The following is an 18,396-nucleotide window of genomic DNA, read 5'->3' on the forward strand; positions in this document are numbered from 1 at the left end:
AAAGCAGTGAGTAAAACAAACTTAGGGAGGAGGCTTCTGATGTTGACATGCATGAAACCAAGGCTTTTTCGATCACAGAAGATAACAAATGAGGGTGCCTGGGGACATGCAGGGCCTGGGTTTACCTCCACATCACCCGTGGAACAGAGAAGGAGTAGTATGAGGGTGCGGCTAAAGGCTATCAAAACTGGTCGCCTAGAGCGTTGGGGACAGAGAATAAGAGGAGCAGGTTTCTGGGCATGGTAGAATATATTCAGGGCATAATGCGCAGACAGGGGTATGGTGGGGTGCGGGTACGGCGGAGGTAAGCCCAGGCACTGGGTGATGATGAGAAAGGTTTTATCTCTGGACATGCTGGTTGTAATGGGTGAGGTCACCGCATATGTGGGTGGGACAAAGGAGGTATCAGGGGTATGAGGAGTGGGACTAGGGGCTCCATTGTGAACTAAAACAATGATAACTAACCTGAGCAACAGTATACAAGTCATATTGACATTTGAGAGAGACATACAGCGAGGCATACAGTAATCACAGGTGTTGAATTGGGAAAGCTAGCTAAAACAGTGGGTGAGACAACAGCTAATCAGCTAGCATAACAACAGCAGGTAAAATGGCATTGACTAGGCAACGGGCCGACTGATAAAACAAACAAGCAGAATGGAGTACCGTGATTAATGGACAGTCCAGCGTGCATCAGCTATGTAGCCAAGTGATCAGAGTCCAGGGGCAGCGGTGGATGGGGCAGGGGGGCTGGACTGGCGAGTATTATCCAGGTTAAAAAAAACTAACAATGACTAAATAGCTTGTAGCTAGTTAGCTGGTTAGCTTCTGGAGGTTCTTGAGTGTGTTCTAAAAATTAAAAATAATAGCGATTCTGTATCACATTGGGTGAGGCAGGTTTCCGGAAGGTATAAACAATTTTTAAAAATCGGGAAGAGATAGAAAGTACATATGGGCCACTGCGATGCAGACGGTTAGCAGGCCTGTGCTAACAAGCTAACAGATTAGCAGGCCGGGGTAAACAAGGTAGTAGTTAGCGGACCTGGGCTAAACAAGTTAGCAGTTAGCATGCCAAATTAGCAAGCAAGGAGAGAGCGAGGGCTAGAGAGTTAGCCTTTGGAGGACGTCGCGATGGGGTGTGTCTGTTTATTCCTCTTCATGCAGTGACATCGATAGACAGGTCGTGGATCCGGGTATAGAAGCCCAGGAGTATGCTAGGAACATAGGAGCTCTGGCCAGGCTAGCTTCAAGCTACGTGGGTGGAAACGCTAGCCAGGAGTAATCAACCAGGGTTGCGGTTTAGCTCGATAGCTAGTTGTGAAGATCCAGCTGAAAAAAAAAATCCGTTTGCGGAGGGAATCCGGGGATAAAAAATAAATAGGTCCGTTATGCTCTGGTTAGCGTCGCGTTGTTCGAACTGGCGAGAGCTTTCCGAGCTAAAGGTTAGCTGATGACCGGTTAGCTGAAGACCGCTAGCATAGCTGGTGGTTAGCTGGCTAGCTTCAGTTGAGGGGTTCCGGTTCCGAAGTAAATATAAATACTTTAGGAAAAGTAGCTACATTGGGTGAGGCGGATTGCAGGAGAGTATTTGGAAGCTTAGGTTTAGCAAAATGTTTTTAAAGATATGCGAAGAAAAATATCTAAAACGAAAAAGAGACGATATTTACAGATATTTACAGAGAGACGATACCACAAGACGACTTACTGCTACGCCATCTTGGATCCAAAGTCTATGGAGCCTGACCAGAAGACCGCTCCATCTACCCCTTCTGCGGCACTATTGTTTTCGGTCGCCGGCTGGGATCCGATCAATTGTCCTGGGTGGTGGACCAAACAGAGGATCCGCTTCGGGAAAGTCGTATTCCTGGTCGTAATGTTGGTGAGTTGACGTTGCTCTTATATCCAATAGCATATCACTTTGGCTGTGGTATCCTTACAACAATTCGTGTTTTTTAAATCATATGGATTTAAAAAAATACACAGCTTCTAAATGTTACACCAGCCTTTGCTTTGGCTCCCTCTCCTGTCCAGCTCAGGCATTTCGGCATCGCCGGCCGAGCTGCTGTCGAACCTACTGCTGGCAAACGGCCTTCACTCATCAATCCCGGACTTGTCTCGTCATTATTACACACACCTGATTCCAATCCCCACTCTATCACTGTATATATACTCCGTCTGCCATTTGTCTTTGTCGGTCATTGTAAATGTTACTTGTTTTCCTGAGAGGAAACTCTCCTACGATTTCCTGAGTACTTTATATTTTGCACTTTGGGTTCGTCCTGTGCCTTTTGATAAGGAAGATATATTTCGAGCACAACAGCATTTGGGTTTCGACAGGCTTTGATCTATGGTGCTTAAACAAATTAAGTAGTTATAAACCTGCAACTGCATCCTGCCTACTCCTCTCTACAACAGTGACACTAAAGACTTTATTATATACAGAAGTTACTTCTTTAACAAAAATCTATAGGTAAACAACTCTGTTGTTCCCAGTCAAAGATGGAGGATGTACGTCATCATACACTGTCCACTTAAACCTTCCCCATCGGTTGTTTAGGTTATGCTTTCATATCAGTCATTATAATTTTACAACTAGGTCTATATTAAGAACAACAGTAATGATATGGTGCCTTTGTGTTTCAAATGTGTTTCTAAGTGATGCACCACTTGCAACTTTTTCTATGGCCTTTCTAATTGTTGATCTATGGGTTTTACTGCATGTCAATGCAAGTGGAAGTTAGAGTTGGTGGACCTTGGCCTTGGATACAGGTGTTATGACAGGGTTGTAGACTTCTGTAACAACAACCACTATTGAATATCTGAGTTATACTTTATTGTCTCTCATTTCCAGGTGAACGATTAGAATATTGATGCGCCCCATTCTGGCACCAAGCATCCATTACGCATGGAGTTTCCATCGTCTTTTTCAATCAATCAAGGGATCCATCTTGGACATTGTTATCAGATATTGCTCTTTCCCATATTGGCTACATAGACCTTTGTCTATAAAAGACCTGACATGGACAACTGGCAATATCATTCGCACTTGCCGACTTCGTTTTGTACAGACTGTTACATACAGTCACCTCTCACTTTCACACAAAAAAATAGCTTTTTGCATTCCCTACTTCTAATAATCTAAAGCTATATTGTAAGAAAACTCTTATTCTGTGTCCAGGCATGGCAATGAGTGGATTGTTGGTGTGCGTCCTCATGGCAGCGCTAGTGGGGGTTGGTTTGACATCACCTGTATCCAAGTTGGATGGCAACAGCAAACAGGGTGGGATACTGCCACAGCTACTGGCCAGGAGGGAGGCAGTGAGGAATGCTGCGGAGAACATGGTTAGGACGGCGCAAGACACTCAAATGAGCATGGCACGGATGGAGAGGATGGCGCACTTGTCGGAGGACCAGCGTGAGTTCATGTCCAAGCAAATCATGCAGGCCATCTCAGGTAAGTAGTGGTGTCGAGTCAAGTGCGTGAGAGAGAGATGTGGCAAATGTGAAGTGTATAGTTTTTTGCTTGAGCACTTTAAATGCACATTGAACTTTTCTGTTTGGTTCATGTAGGTTTGTATTGTTCGCAGAGATGAACGAGTGTCCGGACCGGGACTACCAAGGATGGGTAGACTTTGGACGGCGGAGTGCAGAGTAGAGATGTATCACTCGCCAAATGAGGAACGTCTGCCTGCACTGGCGTTACTCAGGAAGCCATCCCTACTTGAAATTTTCATTGGCTTATGTCATGAGTTTTGATTTTTATCCAAGTGTCAAAATAAACATGTTTGCAGTATATGTCTACGGAACTTTCTTGATTTCATTTAGGACATAGGCCGGACACAGAATCTACACTAACTGTTCTTTTTAGTCTAGGACCAGGCTTAATGTGTCTGGGGAAATCGGCCCTTAGAGTAGAAAAAGATCACGCATGCACGTGTGGCTGATGGAAATACAATGTACTTTTTAATGTACATGTGGTACAATATATACAGACATTCATCTCAGTGATCACAACATAGAATTCAGCACAGAGTAGTCAATTTCAACATCTGAAATATATGTAGTGCTGTTTGGTTCATTTTCTTCCGAATTCAAATTGTCATCATTTGCTATCATTGTCCCTTTTGATATGCAGTATCCTGCGCCTTTTATCTACAATTGATTGTCCAGACAGCTGAAAGAGCATCCAAAAAAAGCATGCAGTCCATGATCACTTGATCATCGTTTTTTCATACAACTCACTTTCATTATTCCTGATGACATGAATTACATTTGTACCAACAACACTTTAGTTTAAGGTCTGTTAACACAGATCCAGCACATAGACTAGTGCCGAGACCTTTTACAGTCACTTTCTGTTGTCTTTGATACAGCATGGTAGACCACCTGAATGCTTTGGTGAGGTTCGACTAAATACAGAAGTTTACAATAATTGACAGCATTTCAAAGTAAAGCGTTTTACAATGACTTGCAGCAGGTGATGATGTGTGATGCCATGTAAACACACAGTACTGCGAGTGCTAAATGAGGACTTTTGAGTAAAGAGCAGAGTAGTATAACTCAGTGAATGTCAATAATGTCACAAACGTTCAGGAAGTAAAGTCAGTGCATCAATCTCTCAACCATTCTGTAATGGGGAGTGATTGAAGTGCTTGTGGTTTTACCACAGTAAAGTCAATGTGGTTAATACCCACAAATGCGTCATTTTCTAATAGCAGCTAATATGCAAAAGGACATACTGAATTCCAGTGTATCTGTGGATGACAAACTGATCCGTTTGGTGGTGGTTCTTAAATAACGATGCCTTGAATCTTTCCCAAAGTAATGAAACGGTCATGTGATTGTATTTGATGGTAAAAAATATATAAAATATATATATAATATATAAAAAAGCATAGCGGGGGGCTTTAAAAAAAAAAAAGTGTTAAACCATCTGACACCCACGAAACACAGGTATAAAAAAGAAACGCATGTTTTTCTTTGATGTTCCTCATCTTTTTATCTTAAAGAAAAATAAATAAATTGCGCGTGTTCAAGCCAGCCGGACTGGTGGTCAGGTGATTCTCCTGAGAATGATCATGACATCACACATCGTCGTGGAGACCTAGTATATACAATACATGAGTCCATTACAAAAAGAAGAGTGACTGTACACGTAACAGAAACTCAATGTATGGCTCTATGGTTCTCCGGAGGTTCCATTTTAGGATGTATTGCTGTGGGCCCGAAACACAAAATGTCGGTGCAGTGGCATAGCCAGCATGTGGATTGAAGTCAATGAGGATTAAGGAGGAAGGGGAGAAGGAGTTTTCCCAGTCTTTCTCAGACTCTATGTGGATGTCTGTATTGTCAGATTGCTTTTCTCTCCTCTTCGTTCTCTCTTCAGTCCACCACGCCTCGCGCTGCCACCTTGTGAAGTCCCAGACTCCTCAGCTTCTCTACCAGGTTGAAGCTGAAAATGTTCATTCTCCCTTCTTCCTCCATAATGCACGTTCCTCCACCCTGCTCTTCCTCTGCCGTTGTGGGGCGTGTGTGGGGTGTGTGTGGGGTCAGTTGCTGGTAAGGGTAGGGGAGGGTGGAGGCAGAGATTCCCTGCTCCTCCAGCAGCTTCAGGAGTCCCAGTGATAGAGGAGGTGCTGGGGTGGAGGTGGAATGGTGGCCACCACTCTGGCTAGGGTCCAAGGTCAGCACACAGTGCTGCTGATAGGAAGAGGAGGGTGACGTGGGACTCAGATGCTCACAGCTCCCACGAGCGGACAGGCTGCGAGAGCAAAGGCTGTATATACAGGACAAGAGAAAAATACCAATCAGACACAGGAGTTCTGTTAAATACAATAAATACATAGTGAGAAGCTTAGGAGCATTAGTAACAGTGCAGCATTAGTTAAGAGTGGTTAGTCAGTTTAGTTGCTCCCAGTGATGGATTACGCCTGTAAGGGTGGGTTAGAGATTGTGTTAGTCAGTTAGTTAGTCAGCCTGAGAACTGAAAAGAGGATTTCTGTTGGCTCATTCAGTTTACCTGGAAGAATCTGGAAGGGATCAGGAACTGTTAAGATGAGCACAGGGGCCATGGTGTCCAAGATAGCAAGCCAAGCAAGTGTGTGACATGTTGCTTACGAAGTAGATTCAAGATAATGGACCACATCCTTAATAGAGAAGCAGGCATTAAGATGTTGGAATGGGAGACCTGTGTGTATTAAAGTTTGAGTTACGTGTGCATCTTAATTTAGGATTTGACCCCAATAATCGAATACTAAACCTCAAAGTCATTTAAATAGACACAAGAACATCCATTTGTTTTACGCATAGAAGGTTGAAGCATTGTCGAAGCTGCGAGTGCATTCATTCACGTTACTTTGTAGTGGTGTTTGTTTAAGGCTCTAGCGTGGGGTATGATCAATAGTTTTGCTTCCGGGTTGGGTGGGGTCAGAGTTAGAAGGGGCATGGTTTAGAAAAGTTAGGGGATTACATATGGGATTTTCCTGCATCATTCCCACTCTGTCCGTGCCTGTTGGCTCTTACTTTGCCTAGGAAGCCCCCTTTAGAGCTGGAGAAAGTGCTTGGACCAGCGTTTCCTACCACTGAGGGGAGAGACATGGGGTAAGGAGAGACAGATTGAGTAAGGGAGGAGAGAAGGACTGCTATACACACAAAGTAGCAAGGTACCTTTGAGGAGAAAAATGGGGCAGAAAAGCTGCTGTTTTGAGAGTGGTGTAGTCTTTTGTCGTCATATTGTAAATTACATTACACGTCATTACCAGTATCCATTGTCACCATAAATACGCTCTTAGTAAATACCAGACAAAAAACATGTCACTTTATGCACTTGACTGTATGCTGCTTTCTTGGCCAGGTCTCCCTCTAAAAAAATATCTTAACGGCCTTCCTGGTTAAATAAAACAAACATGAAATAAAATGTGAAACCGGACTGTAAAATAAAGTGTAACCAATGAATGTGTGAGGGACTCGCAGATCTTACCTGGTGGAGAAGGAGGGGAGCAGGAGGGATGGGTGGTGGCGCCGACAGGTGGTGACGGTGTGGGTGGGAGGGGTCTGGGGTAGGTTGGGGCCAGAGGATGGAGGAGTGACTGTGGGTGATGGACACACTTAACACAACTACACACAAACACACAACAACACACAAAGCTACTCACAATGGATGAGGAAAATCCCAGAGCCACCCACCACACGACACAGATGGGAGAATGTATAATATACAACGACAGTATGAGTTGGAATGACACAAACTGTTTAGTAACATCACACCTACCACACAGGTGAACTTAGGGGGATATGGACCACAGTAGACATGTTATCCAAATAGAAGGTTCCAGTGTCAATGCCTGATCGTTCTCCCTTACCCAATCTGACGGACCTAAAGAGTTCCGTCGGAGGGAGAAGGGAGAATGATCAGATTTCCACACCAGACTAGATGGACCAGAGGAATGAGTGTGTAATGTGTGTGTATGTGTGAGTGTTTTCACTCACAATTGAGACCCTATCAACCGTATCTACTAAATTCAACTAAACACTACCCTGTGGCCTCTTTTCTTACCCATGGTTCCGGCAGCCAGGCCATGGGAGAGCTGTAATAGGTCAGGCTCGTCCTCCTCCAGGTCATTGAGGCTGTAGACGTGTTGGAGGTCGATCTCCAGCTCCCGGAAGTCTTTGGTGAGGACCCCCGGGCGAGGGTGCAGGATACCTCCCAGGTTGGGCTTGGCCAGCTGCTGCCAGTGGTGCAGGGTCACTGAGCCTGGGGTGCAGAGGAAGTGTGATATAGTTAACATTGTTGCATGTTGGGAATAACACATTTGTTTATGTAATAACCTGTATTTCTCTAATCATGCATATTTTTCAGATTGAAAGAAGGAAATAATTGTAAAGAGTGTCTAATTTCAGCTATGAAGTCTACATTCATAGTTTCACTTGAAACTGAGTCCATCAACCTTAGGCAAGTTACCGTAAAACTAACAGTTGAGTTACCGCTAAGAACACACACAGGGTCTCCCCGTCCCTCCTCACCTTCCAGGGGCTTGACAATCTGCAGGCGGTCAGGTAGGTAGGAGCGCAAGCCACCCGATCCGGCCGAGGAGTGCAGCGAGCTGCCATTGGAGTAGTTGGTGCCTGTTGACGCCACCGAGCTGGACACCAGACTGTCGTTGGGCGTAAGGAACCCGCTGGAGCCCAGCTCACCCACCCCCTCACCCTTCTCGCTGCCCCGCTGGCAGGCGGCGGCTAGGGCGCGGAGTTTGCGTTCACGCTCCACCTCAAAGAAGGGGCGCTCTGAGGCATGGCTCTGCTGGCGGTCAGATAAACAGCGGAGGGCGGCTTCAAGGTCCTGGCCTCCAGGCATGCCCGGCATACCCAGACGCTTAGGGCCACTTACACTGAGATCAGAGAGAAATAAAGGAAGGTTAATGATATACTGCACACTGTTGATGCACGAACACTCAGAGCAGAGGAGGTAGGATAGGTTTTGAATACAAATACACTGCTGTTATTAGTACACATAGACCAGAGAAATATAAGCTGTATGTTTGAACATGTATGAAAGACAGTCCATTAATATACTATGGAAAAGCATTTCACTGTTAGTCTACGCCTGTTGTCTGCGAAGTATGTGACAAATACAAATTCATTTGAAAAGTAAATACTCTGTGTGTCTGAGGTCTGTAGACTCTATGAGAGTTAATGTGATTCACACATATACCCATAAATACCCATGTACACTCCCGGTCAAAAGTTTTAGAATGCCTAATCATGTAGTAACCAAATAAAGTGCTAAACAAATCAAAATATATTTTATATTTGAGCTTTTTCAATTAGGCACCCTTTGCCTTGGTGACAGCTTTGCACACTCTTGGCATTCTCTCAACCAGCTTCATCAGGTAGACACCTGGAATGCATTTCAAATAACAGGTGTGCCTTCTTAAAAGTTCATTTGTGGAATTTCTTTCCTTTAATGTGTTTGAGCCAATCAGTAGTCTTCTGAAAAGGTAGGGGGGTATACAGAAGATAGCCCTATTTGGTAAAAGACCAAGTCCATATTATGGCAAGAACAGCTCAAATAAGTTAGGAGACACGACAGTCATAATTTCATGCTATTTAATAGTTTATGTCTTCACTATTATTCTACAATGTAGAAAATACCAAAAAAATAAAGAAAAACCCTTGAATGAGTAGGTGTTCTAAAACCTTTGACCGGGAGTGTATATTTACACACGGTTGCCAGTCTCACCTGCTGTCCTCAGTGTGTGCCACCTCTGCCAGTCTCGATACGGCACGAGGTGGTTTGTCCTCCAAGGTGAGGCTGGCGCTGTCTGAGCCGTAGTAGCTGGTACGAGGGGTGGAGGCACGGCTGGAGCGCAGCGACACAGGGCTGGAGCCGGGCACCTGGCCGGGGGAGTGGCACCGCGACCGCAGCCTCGACGCTTGGTTCACCACCTTCACCGTCTCAAACACGCGCCACGGGTGATTCCTTTGACAACCATAGATAAACCATATAGATTAGTGGTGGTGACAAAGTGCTTGGTAGTAAGTCTAACATTGTCAGTGTGTTTCTGCTTGAAAATCCAATCTCCTTTAGTGTAATTCTGGAAACATTTCAAACATTGTACTTGACTTATTCTATATTATTCATCAACAGATGTGCTTTGTTATGTCATGCTGTCTTTGTTCAATCAAACATACTTGATAACACTTCACCTCTGGCACATGACTGACATACCGGCATTGTCATTCAACTGAGCTTAACAGGTTGGAAAAAGCACATTGTCCCCGGTGTTTTATGTTTTCACAGTGACATCATCACTCACTTGTACTCGGAGGGGGCGGGGACGTCCAGGCCCTTGCGGAAGGTGCCCTCAATCTCCGCTGCGAGGGAGTCCATGGGGAACACGGCTGATAGGGAGCTGTAGCGCTGCACCGTGCTGTTGGGCAGGCTCTTGTTGCGCAGGTTCTTAATGTCCTCTCTGGCCTCCCGTAGCATGTCCTCACACTCCGAGTACTTGTCCTGCAGGTAGTTTAGCTGCAGCCAGGGAGTGCCAGAGGTCAGTTAGATACACACTGCTACTGTGGTTATTTACAAGCTTGCCTTGAGGGACAGATCTACGATCAGCTTAGCCTCCTCAAATCATTGCATTAACAATAAGGGGGAAAAGCCAAAAACAGACCATAGATTTGTGTTAAAGAGCAACTTTATCCTAATAGTTCTAGATAGCTCATTGGAGGGTAATGGATTGTTGGGAGAGTGTGGAGGGCGTGTCTTACCTCTGATTTGAGCTGTGATTGGCTCTCCCGTGAGGCACTCAGGTGCTGGGTCAGCTCTTCGTTGTCAGTGGTGAGCTAGAGGAACAGAGTGGAGAGTTAATACCATGATCGTATCAGTGACACTGTTTACCAACTTGATACTGTAGATTCCAACTTCAGTGCACACGTAAATATTTAATGTACTCCCTTATAGAAGTGTTCGGTGTGGGTGAGTCTTGAGTCTTTTGTCCTTGTGGAACCTCAAGGCATGAGAGGAGTGCCATGTCAACTCTGTGTGTGTGTCCGTGCACTGCATGTGTGTGTGTGTGTCTGGGTATGCATTTAGGTGTGTGTATGACTTTGCCTCGTTGGGTCTGTGATCACTCACCCTTTTGCACCGTGCCTGCAGGTCGACTATTTGTGCGAGCAGGGAGCTGATCTCCTCCTGCTGCCTGAGGGTGTCCTCCACCTTGCGGGCCAACTCATCAGACAGGTCCACCACCTGCTTATTCACAGAGGCTGGGGGAGGGAGGTAGAACAAAAATAAAAAGAGGGAGAGAAGGAGAGAACACGATAGAGAGAGAAAAAGAGGGAGAGAGACAGAGAGGGTTAGTATGAATACACAGTATGAACACATACTGTTTTCACTGTATTCACCCACTCACCAATTACCTCTACCTCAGGAACACAGTAATAACGTATACCTTAACAAATATGCATAGTATTACACTGTAGTACATATACTTACTGAGTTCCTCCACACACACCATCATCAGCTCCTGCTCTTGTTCCTCATAGTTAGCGGTCTCTGATGTCAGTTCATTGGCCTGTGGAGTAGCAACATCAATTGCATTAGCAAGTTTCCAATCCACTTCAACGATTTCAGGTATTTGGAAGTAGTCAGTGTTCCACACCTCACAGCGTAGTTTGAGGTTCTCCTCCTCCAGACCTTTGAGTTTCTGCTGTATGAAGTCATAATTGACAAAGTTACTGATGGAGTTAAATGACTCGTTCCTCTTCATTCTGAAAACCAGGAGAGAGGGAGAATGCGGTCAGAATTTAAGTCTTACGTTTACAGTGCCTTGCGAAAGTATTCAGCCCCCTTGAACTTTGCGACCTTTTGCCACATTTCAGGCTTCAAACATAAAGATAGAAAACTGTATTTTTTTGTGAAGAATCAACAACAAGTGGGACACAGTCATGAAGTGGAACGACATTTATTGGATAATTCAAACGTTTTTAACAAATCAAAAACTGAAAAAATTGGCCGTGCAAAATTATTCAGCCCCTTTACTTTCAGTGCAGCAAACTCTCTCCAGAAGTTCAGTGAGGATCTCTGAATGATCCAATGATGACCTAAATGACTAATGATGATAAATACAATCCACCTGTGTGTAATCAAGTCTCCGTATAAATGCACCTGCACTGTGATAGTCTCAGAGGTCCGTTAAAAGCGCAGAGAGCATCATGAAGAACAAGGAACACACCAGGCAGGTCCGAGATACTGTTGTGAAGAAGTTTAAAGCCGGATTTGGATACAAAAAGATTTCCCAAGCTTTAAACATCCCAAGGAGCACTGTGCAAGCGATAATATTGAAATGGAAGGAGTATCAGACCACTGCAAATCTACCAAGACCTGGCCGTCCCTCTAAATTTTCAGCTCATACAAGGAGAAGACTGATCAGAGATGCAGCCAAGAGGCCCATGATCACTCTGGATGAACTGCAGAAATCTACAGCTGAGGTGGGAGACTCTGTCCATAGGACAACAATCAGTCGTATATTGAACAAATCTGGCCTTTATGGAAGAGTGGCAAGAAGAAAGCCATTTCTTAAAGATATCCATAAAAAGTGTTGTTTAAAGTTTGCCACAAGCCACCTGGGAGACACACCAAACATGTGGAAGAAGGTGCTCTGGTCAGATGAAACCAAAATTGAACTTTTTGGCAACAATGCAAAACGTTATGTTTGGCGTAAAAGCAACACAGCTCATCACCCTGAACCTACCATCCCCACTGTCAAACATGGTGGTGGCAGCATCATGGTTTGGGCCTGATTTTCTTCAGCAGGGACAAGGAAGATGGTTAAAATTGATGGGAAGATGGATGGAGCCAAATACAGGACCATTCTGGAAGAACCTGATGGAGTCTGCAAAAGACCTGAGACTGGGACGGAGATTTGTCTTCCAACAAGACAATGATCCAAAACATAAAGCAAAATCTACAATGGAATGGTTCAAAAATAAACATATCCAGGTGTTAGAATGGCCAAGTCAAAGTCCAGACCTGAATCCAATCGAGAATCTGTGGAAAGAACTGAAAACTGCTGTTCACAAATGCTCTCCATCCAACCTCACTGACATCGAGCTGTTTTGCAAGGAAGAATGAGAAAAAATGTCAGTCTCTCGATGTGCAAAACTGATAGAGACATACCCCAAGCGACTTACAGCTGTAATCGCAGCAAAAGGTGGCGCTACAAAGTATTAACTTAAGGGGGCTGAATAATTTTGCACGCCCAATTTTTCAGTTTTTGATTTGTTAAAAAAGTTTGAAATATCCAATAAATGTCGTTCCACTTCATGATGGTTTCCCACTTGTTGTTGATTCTTCACAAAAAAATACAGTTTTATATCTTTATGTTTGAAGTCTGAAATGTGGCAAAAGGTCGCATAGTTCAAGGGGGCCGAATACTTTCGCAAGGCACTGTACCTGCCAAAGTTGTGCTGATATGCCTGAGGGGATGTACGATGTGTATGTGTACTCTGCAGTGTATGTGTGTGTGTACACACTCACAGTGCGTGTGAGTCGGAGGCGTTCTCGATCTCCTCTGTGCTGGCGTACAAGTGGAGCAGGTCGTCTCTCATGGAGAGCTCATGTCGCAGCTGGGCTATCTGGTGAATTGGAACCAGGAAGCAGGGTCAGAGTACTGAACTAGGATCTATCATGTAAAATGGTCCCCATTCCTGGTCCGGGCGAGTTACCGGGTGTGCAGGCTTTTGATCCTGCCTAGCATTCATGCAATGATTCAAGTGATACAAGGTCTAAATCAAAGTTGAACCAGCTGTGTTAATGCCGGGGTGGAACTAAAGACTACATACGGTGTATGCATTTCCTCTCGCTAAATGCTATGCTCCAGTACTACTGTATTCTGTCTGTAATAGGTGAGATAAATCAAAGTAGGACCACAGTGATGGTTTCATACCTCTTCCTTAGCAATCTCCAGCTGTTCGTCCATTAACTCATTCCGTGCCGTTAGATCCCGATTCTGCTTGAGCAGTGATTGGCCGATCCGGGCCGCCAACTCGAGGTCCCGCTCTTTCTGCAAGACGACAGCGGTTTGATGTTCTTCATTCTGTGATGTAGTTACAGTCTAGTTTCTAGTAGAATACTTGTTTATCGCTGAGTCTACAAGCAACATGCTTTTGGCTGATGACTATTGTGATTTGCTCAAATCTATAATATACTCAGGTACACGTTATTCAATTTGATGAAGGGTTCACGTATGAAAACAATCCCGTTATATTTACTTACCTCTTCCAGTAGGTGAGTGACAGCCTCGATGTCATGGTACGTCTTAGTGACCTGGCCAACTCTCTCTGAACACAGCACTGTAGGTGGGAGATGGGGAATGGAGGGAGAAAAGAAAAATACCTGGTTAATATATGGTTCACTGAAAAGTAAGAGTATTGGACAGTGAATTATTGGGACAGTATAGAGACAGTAACTTTCTGGTTAGAAACTTAAATTGGTCACAGGAGCTAAGATCATTTCTGGCATACACTGACCACGATATCAGGAAGTAAAACTTTGACAGGTAAAAGCTAACTGCCCAGGTCATTATTGTCCCGCAACTATGTCCTCTCTTATCCCCTCTCATTCAGTGAATGACTCATGGTCAACAACAGTTGAAAGGAAACAGACCGGGGCACTGACCGCCACATAGCCAGTCAGTCAGAGCTTATCCTCTTAGCCTGATCCTCATTACAGGGATAAGACCCATCTCTCTCTTTCCCTCTGATATAAATATACCTCAGCACAAGCTGCTGTAGAAAACGGTAATGAGAACAGTTAACTCCCAGTAGGAAGTCGGGCTGGATATCTATGGCCGTGATTATAGAGAAGTCTGGTTATTGACAGGTCAGTTTGTTTACTGGTTTGTGAATGGACACCGCGACAATGTTCAGGACTGATGGGCGGGTCAATAGTGGTCATCCTGTTTAGAAGCTGAGTCATCATGGAGTTACAGTTGATGCTTCGTTTGTCATAGTAATCATTCTGGTGACCTAAAGAAGGGGGACCCATGGTTTCTGTGCAAGGCCTCATCTCCAAATAATCCCAAAATATGTTTCTATCCCGACCAATCAGCCGGGAATTTCAAGTTGACATTTATTTTCATCAGCATACATCCTGCAGATGTAGTCTCATGCAGGTACATGCCATTAAAAATCTCCCTTTGATCAAAAGCCTGGCTGGCACCAAGGAGATGAGGTACTCATCAGTACTGTACAGTAGATTCAAATCATTAAAGTGAGGGGCAGCATTTGGCTGAAAATGGGGTGACTGTAACAGCATCCATGAGCCAATTATTCAATGGAATGAAATGGTCCTGGGCCGGATCAACTGTATGCCTACAGTCATTAATCCTTTGAACCCTTTAAGAAAATAGTGTGTGTCCTTGTTTAGAGGGGATGGGGGTCTGCAGCGTGGGAAAAAAAGAGATATAGGGAGAGCAAATGAGAAGGAGAGAAACAGAGAATTAAATAAAAGGAGAAGGAGAGAAAGAAAGAGAAATAACATCTTGTTCTAGGATACTGAGACCGGTCCACAGAAGCGGGTGGTGGTTGAGTTGGATCCAACTGCTTCCCGCAGCACTGGGCACGGGTACTAGCAGACTGCAGCTACAATGCCAACCTATCCCCTGCAACAGACAGAGCTGCTACTTATGCACCAAAAGAAGTGCCAATACGTTGCAGGTCATTTGTTTATCGCTGAGTCTACAATGATACATTCCTACAGTTCAGTATATCATAAAGACAAACCCTAATTGTGTTCTTTTATTAAGACGAACATTCTGTAAAATACCCCGGAATAGCCTAATCTGGACAATCAGTTTGATCAGGTAGCCTACCATTTTCAATGGTAGAGCAGAGCAAGGGTGTCCAGTTTTCAATAATAAGATTACATAGCCACATGGATAACTGACCCTAAGTAAGTATAGCTTCCTAAAACACTGTCGTCCTAACTGGGATAGGCGAACTGCTAATGTTCCCATCTGGAACTACAATTAAAATAGCTTCCTCCATAGAACAAAAAGGCACATTTTCTAATATGGCTAGGCCTACTTCAATTAAAGTAACTTCCTAGAACAAAGATTAATTATAAAATCGGGCCACTACAATTGAAATAGCTCTATCCATGGAACAATTCCTAATTGTACTATTATCAAAATAGATTCATCCATAGAACTTAAAATCCAATGATTATATGGTAATTTACTTGGAGTACATACTTATGCTAATGCTAAATCCCCATTTAGCTTCCCCAATAGCTTCTCAATCTTTACAAGCTTATAGACCGGACTACTTTCCAGACAAGAAAAGGGTATTTAGTTCAGACACACTGAAGACAGAACATTGTGTTGGACTATCAAGAAGAACTAATGCTGAATTTTTATGTTAACTTATTTTCTTAATTTATTTTCACAGTGTCAAGCTTTATTGATTTCTTTGGAAAGAAAATGTTTCAAGAATGATGAAATCTGAGTGGACTATCCCTTTTAAAGCTATGCCACAGTACAGTAGTTGATTGACTGTCTGTGAGCAATACATACTGTACTATATTACCCACTAAGACCACACTATCCTAGCTCAATGTACCCTAACCGAGAGGGTTCAGAGTGGATCCTGTACAGTACATAGGAGCCTACAGGATCAACAGGGATCCATAGGGATCAATCCCACAAGCTGAACTGTCAGTCTGATTCTCGCATCACTACAGACGTTATCATAAGCCTTTCTCCCAATCTTCTTGGAACGTCCATTCTGCGGCATTAGACTACTAATACAGGGCAGGCCATTGTATGGGCCTGGGACAGATTTCAGAAACTTGCACGTGACATCACAATACCTACGTCTTCCTGCCCTGATCCGTTTAGCTGTGTGGTGCAGGGGTCAGGGAGAAAGAGACAGCCAGTACACCAATGTCCTGCCTAGAGGGTCATTGAGGCCTACTATGAGTGCTTTAAGGCAGTAAAGAGCCAGTGAATCTCAATATTGAACTTGGGTCTATAAACATTAAAACCCAATTGACTATTTGGTCTGAAATATTAGACCTCTACGTAATCTATTAAATATATTAGACCTCATCAAATATATCCGGCCTCTAGCTATACATAATGTATGATTACATCATTAGCCTAGTTAATTCCACGTAATACTAAATGACGACAAGGGAGATAAGAAATCATAATTTGTGGCAGAAACTGCACCCAGGTTAAAGTTTCTGCCCGTCTGTGGTGTAGGCAGCCCTGAGGACATCATCATCAAATCCCTTGAGTAGCAGTGCCTACAGATTACAGCTTTACTGTACTTGTGTAATGAAATATTATAATTCATCCAATTTTATTTAGCCATTGTGTAACCGTCATGTAACGCCAGAGATTTTCTAGAAAAGTCTGTTCGTTTTCTGGGTATCTGCCAGCATCTATGCCAGTGTCGCAGTGCACTAACAGAAAAGGTGCCAGCCAGCCAGCACGCTGCCCGTTCAGACAAAGGACCAAATGGAGGCTGAAAAGAAAGACGTTCTCTAGCTGAAATAGGCCACTTCTTAGAAACTATATATCAGTGTGTCAAACCAGGGTGCCCCTTTAATCTGCAAGTCAAACCCTTGATAGTGTACAGTAATTTCTGATCTATATTGCAAAGAATCAATCTAGAATATTCTGAGATAGAATGAATAATCTGCCGTATTCTTATTTCATATACTCAGTATTATACTGTAGTAGTATCATTCTAGATTTTTTCTATTGTATGTTTGTTTATGCCATATGTAACTCTGTGTTGTTGTTTGTGTGGCACTGCTTTGCTTTATCTTGGCCAGGTCGCAGTTGTAAATGAGAACTTGTTCTCAACTAGCCTACCTGGTTAAATTTTTTATTTTACCTTTATTTAACTAGGCAAGCCAGTTAAGAACAAATTCTTATTTTCAATGACGGCCTAGGAACAGTGGGTTAACTGCCTGTTCAGAATGACAAATAAATGTGAAATAAAATTATACACTCGGTGGCCAGTTTATTTGGTACACCCATCTAGTACAAAGTCGGACCCCGCTTTGCCTCCAGAACAGCCTGAATTCTTTGGGGAATAGACATGTTACTCAGTTGGTATCAAGGGACCTAACATGTGCCAGGAAAACATTCCCCACCCCATTACACCACCAGCCTCTACCGTTGACAACAGGCAGGATGAGGCCATGGGCTCATGCTGCTTACGCCAAATCCTGACTCAGCATGACGCAACAGGAACCGGGATTCGTCAGAACAGGCAACATTTTTCCACTCCTCAATTGTCCAGTGTTGGTGATCACGTGCCCACTGGAGCCGCTTCTTCTTGTTTTTACCTGATAGGAGTGGAACCTGATGTGCTCATCTGCTGCAATAGCCCATCCCCGACAAGGACCGACGAGTTGTGTGTCCCAAGGTACTGGAACCAGTGCGCCTGGCACCGACGATCATGCCACGCTCAAAGTTGCTTAGGTCACTCGTTTTGCCCATTCTAACATTCAACTGAACAAAAACGGAATGTCTCCATGCCTGCTTTATATAGCAAGCCACGTGACTCACTGTATAATATACTGTAATCCAGCATATGGAATATTGCTAGAGGCACGGAGTGAAGACAATTAACTAGGGTGTGAATCTAGGGCATCATCATGATACCTGCCACATTGAAGGACCATAACAGAATAGCATGGTCAGCATGACCAGCTTGTCATTTCATCAATTTAGGGCATGAATTGAAAATTCGATTAAATGCCCACTGAAACAATTATGGAAAATTACCCAATTCAAACATGAGGGGTTGGTTCAATTTCTTAATTTAAGATATGATAGATCCCATCTTTACAAAACATTGTTCTCATCAGGGCAATTG

At 43.9% G+C, this 18,396-nt stretch overlaps 2 protein-coding genes across 4 annotated transcripts in view; one reads left to right on the plus strand and one right to left on the minus strand.

Moving 5' to 3' along the window:
* The first annotated feature begins 775 nt into the window (after positions 1–775).
* Positions 776–3,795, plus strand: LOC118389269 (cholecystokinin-like). Of its 3 annotated transcripts, none has more exons than XM_035779152.2 (3): positions 776–2,350; positions 3,179–3,454; positions 3,588–3,795. In XM_035779152.2, exons 2-3 carry the CDS (start codon positions 3,181–3,183, stop codon positions 3,653–3,655), a joined length of 342 nt encoding a protein of 113 aa, XP_035635045.1. In that variant the 5' UTR covers positions 776–2,350; positions 3,179–3,180; the 3' UTR covers positions 3,656–3,795. The 3 variants fall into 3 exon arrangements, with proteins under 3 accessions (XP_035635045.1, XP_035635044.1, XP_035635046.1); XM_035779151.2 differs by having other exon boundaries at positions 778–2,470; XM_035779153.2 differs by lacking the exon at positions 776–2,350 and having other exon boundaries at positions 2,574–3,454.
* Positions 3,796–4,904: 1,109 nt separating this feature from the next.
* The window catches only part of LOC118389402 (trafficking kinesin-binding protein 1-like), a 32,019-nt gene continuing 18,527 nt past the window's right edge, over positions 4,905–18,396 (minus strand). The window contains exons 4-16 of the mRNA XM_052526062.1: positions 13,778–13,854; positions 13,449–13,565; positions 13,040–13,137; positions 11,163–11,271; positions 10,997–11,075; positions 10,637–10,767; positions 10,270–10,344; positions 9,816–10,027; positions 9,239–9,478; positions 8,023–8,387; positions 7,556–7,753; positions 6,980–7,088; positions 4,905–5,776 (exon numbers count right to left, since the gene is read on the minus strand). Coding sequence (XP_052382022.1) covers positions 5,383–5,776; positions 6,980–7,088; positions 7,556–7,753; positions 8,023–8,387; positions 9,239–9,478; positions 9,816–10,027; positions 10,270–10,344; positions 10,637–10,767; positions 10,997–11,075; positions 11,163–11,271; positions 13,040–13,137; positions 13,449–13,565; positions 13,778–13,854 — 2,204 coding nt within the window. The 3' untranslated portion in view covers positions 4,905–5,382. The remainder of the gene's footprint in view (positions 5,777–6,979; positions 7,089–7,555; positions 7,754–8,022; positions 8,388–9,238; positions 9,479–9,815; positions 10,028–10,269; positions 10,345–10,636; positions 10,768–10,996; positions 11,076–11,162; positions 11,272–13,039; positions 13,138–13,448; positions 13,566–13,777; positions 13,855–18,396) is intronic.

The sequence above is a fragment of the Oncorhynchus keta genome, chromosome 10 (assembly GCF_023373465.1).
Source record: "Oncorhynchus keta strain PuntledgeMale-10-30-2019 chromosome 10, Oket_V2, whole genome shotgun sequence".
Taxonomy (NCBI): domain Eukaryota; kingdom Metazoa; phylum Chordata; class Actinopteri; order Salmoniformes; family Salmonidae; genus Oncorhynchus; species Oncorhynchus keta.

What these genes read in the sequence shown, in the direction of transcription:
- LOC118389269 (XM_035779152.2), top strand. Translation starts at nt 3,181, where the DNA reads ATGGCAATGAGTGGATTGTTGGTGTGCGTCCTCATGGCAGCGCTAGTG. An exon ending in AATCATGCAGGCCATCTCAG is followed by an intron (nt 3,455 to 3,587) that starts GTAAGTAGTGGT and finishes TATTGTTCGCAG; the next exon opens with AGATGAACGAGTGTCCGGAC.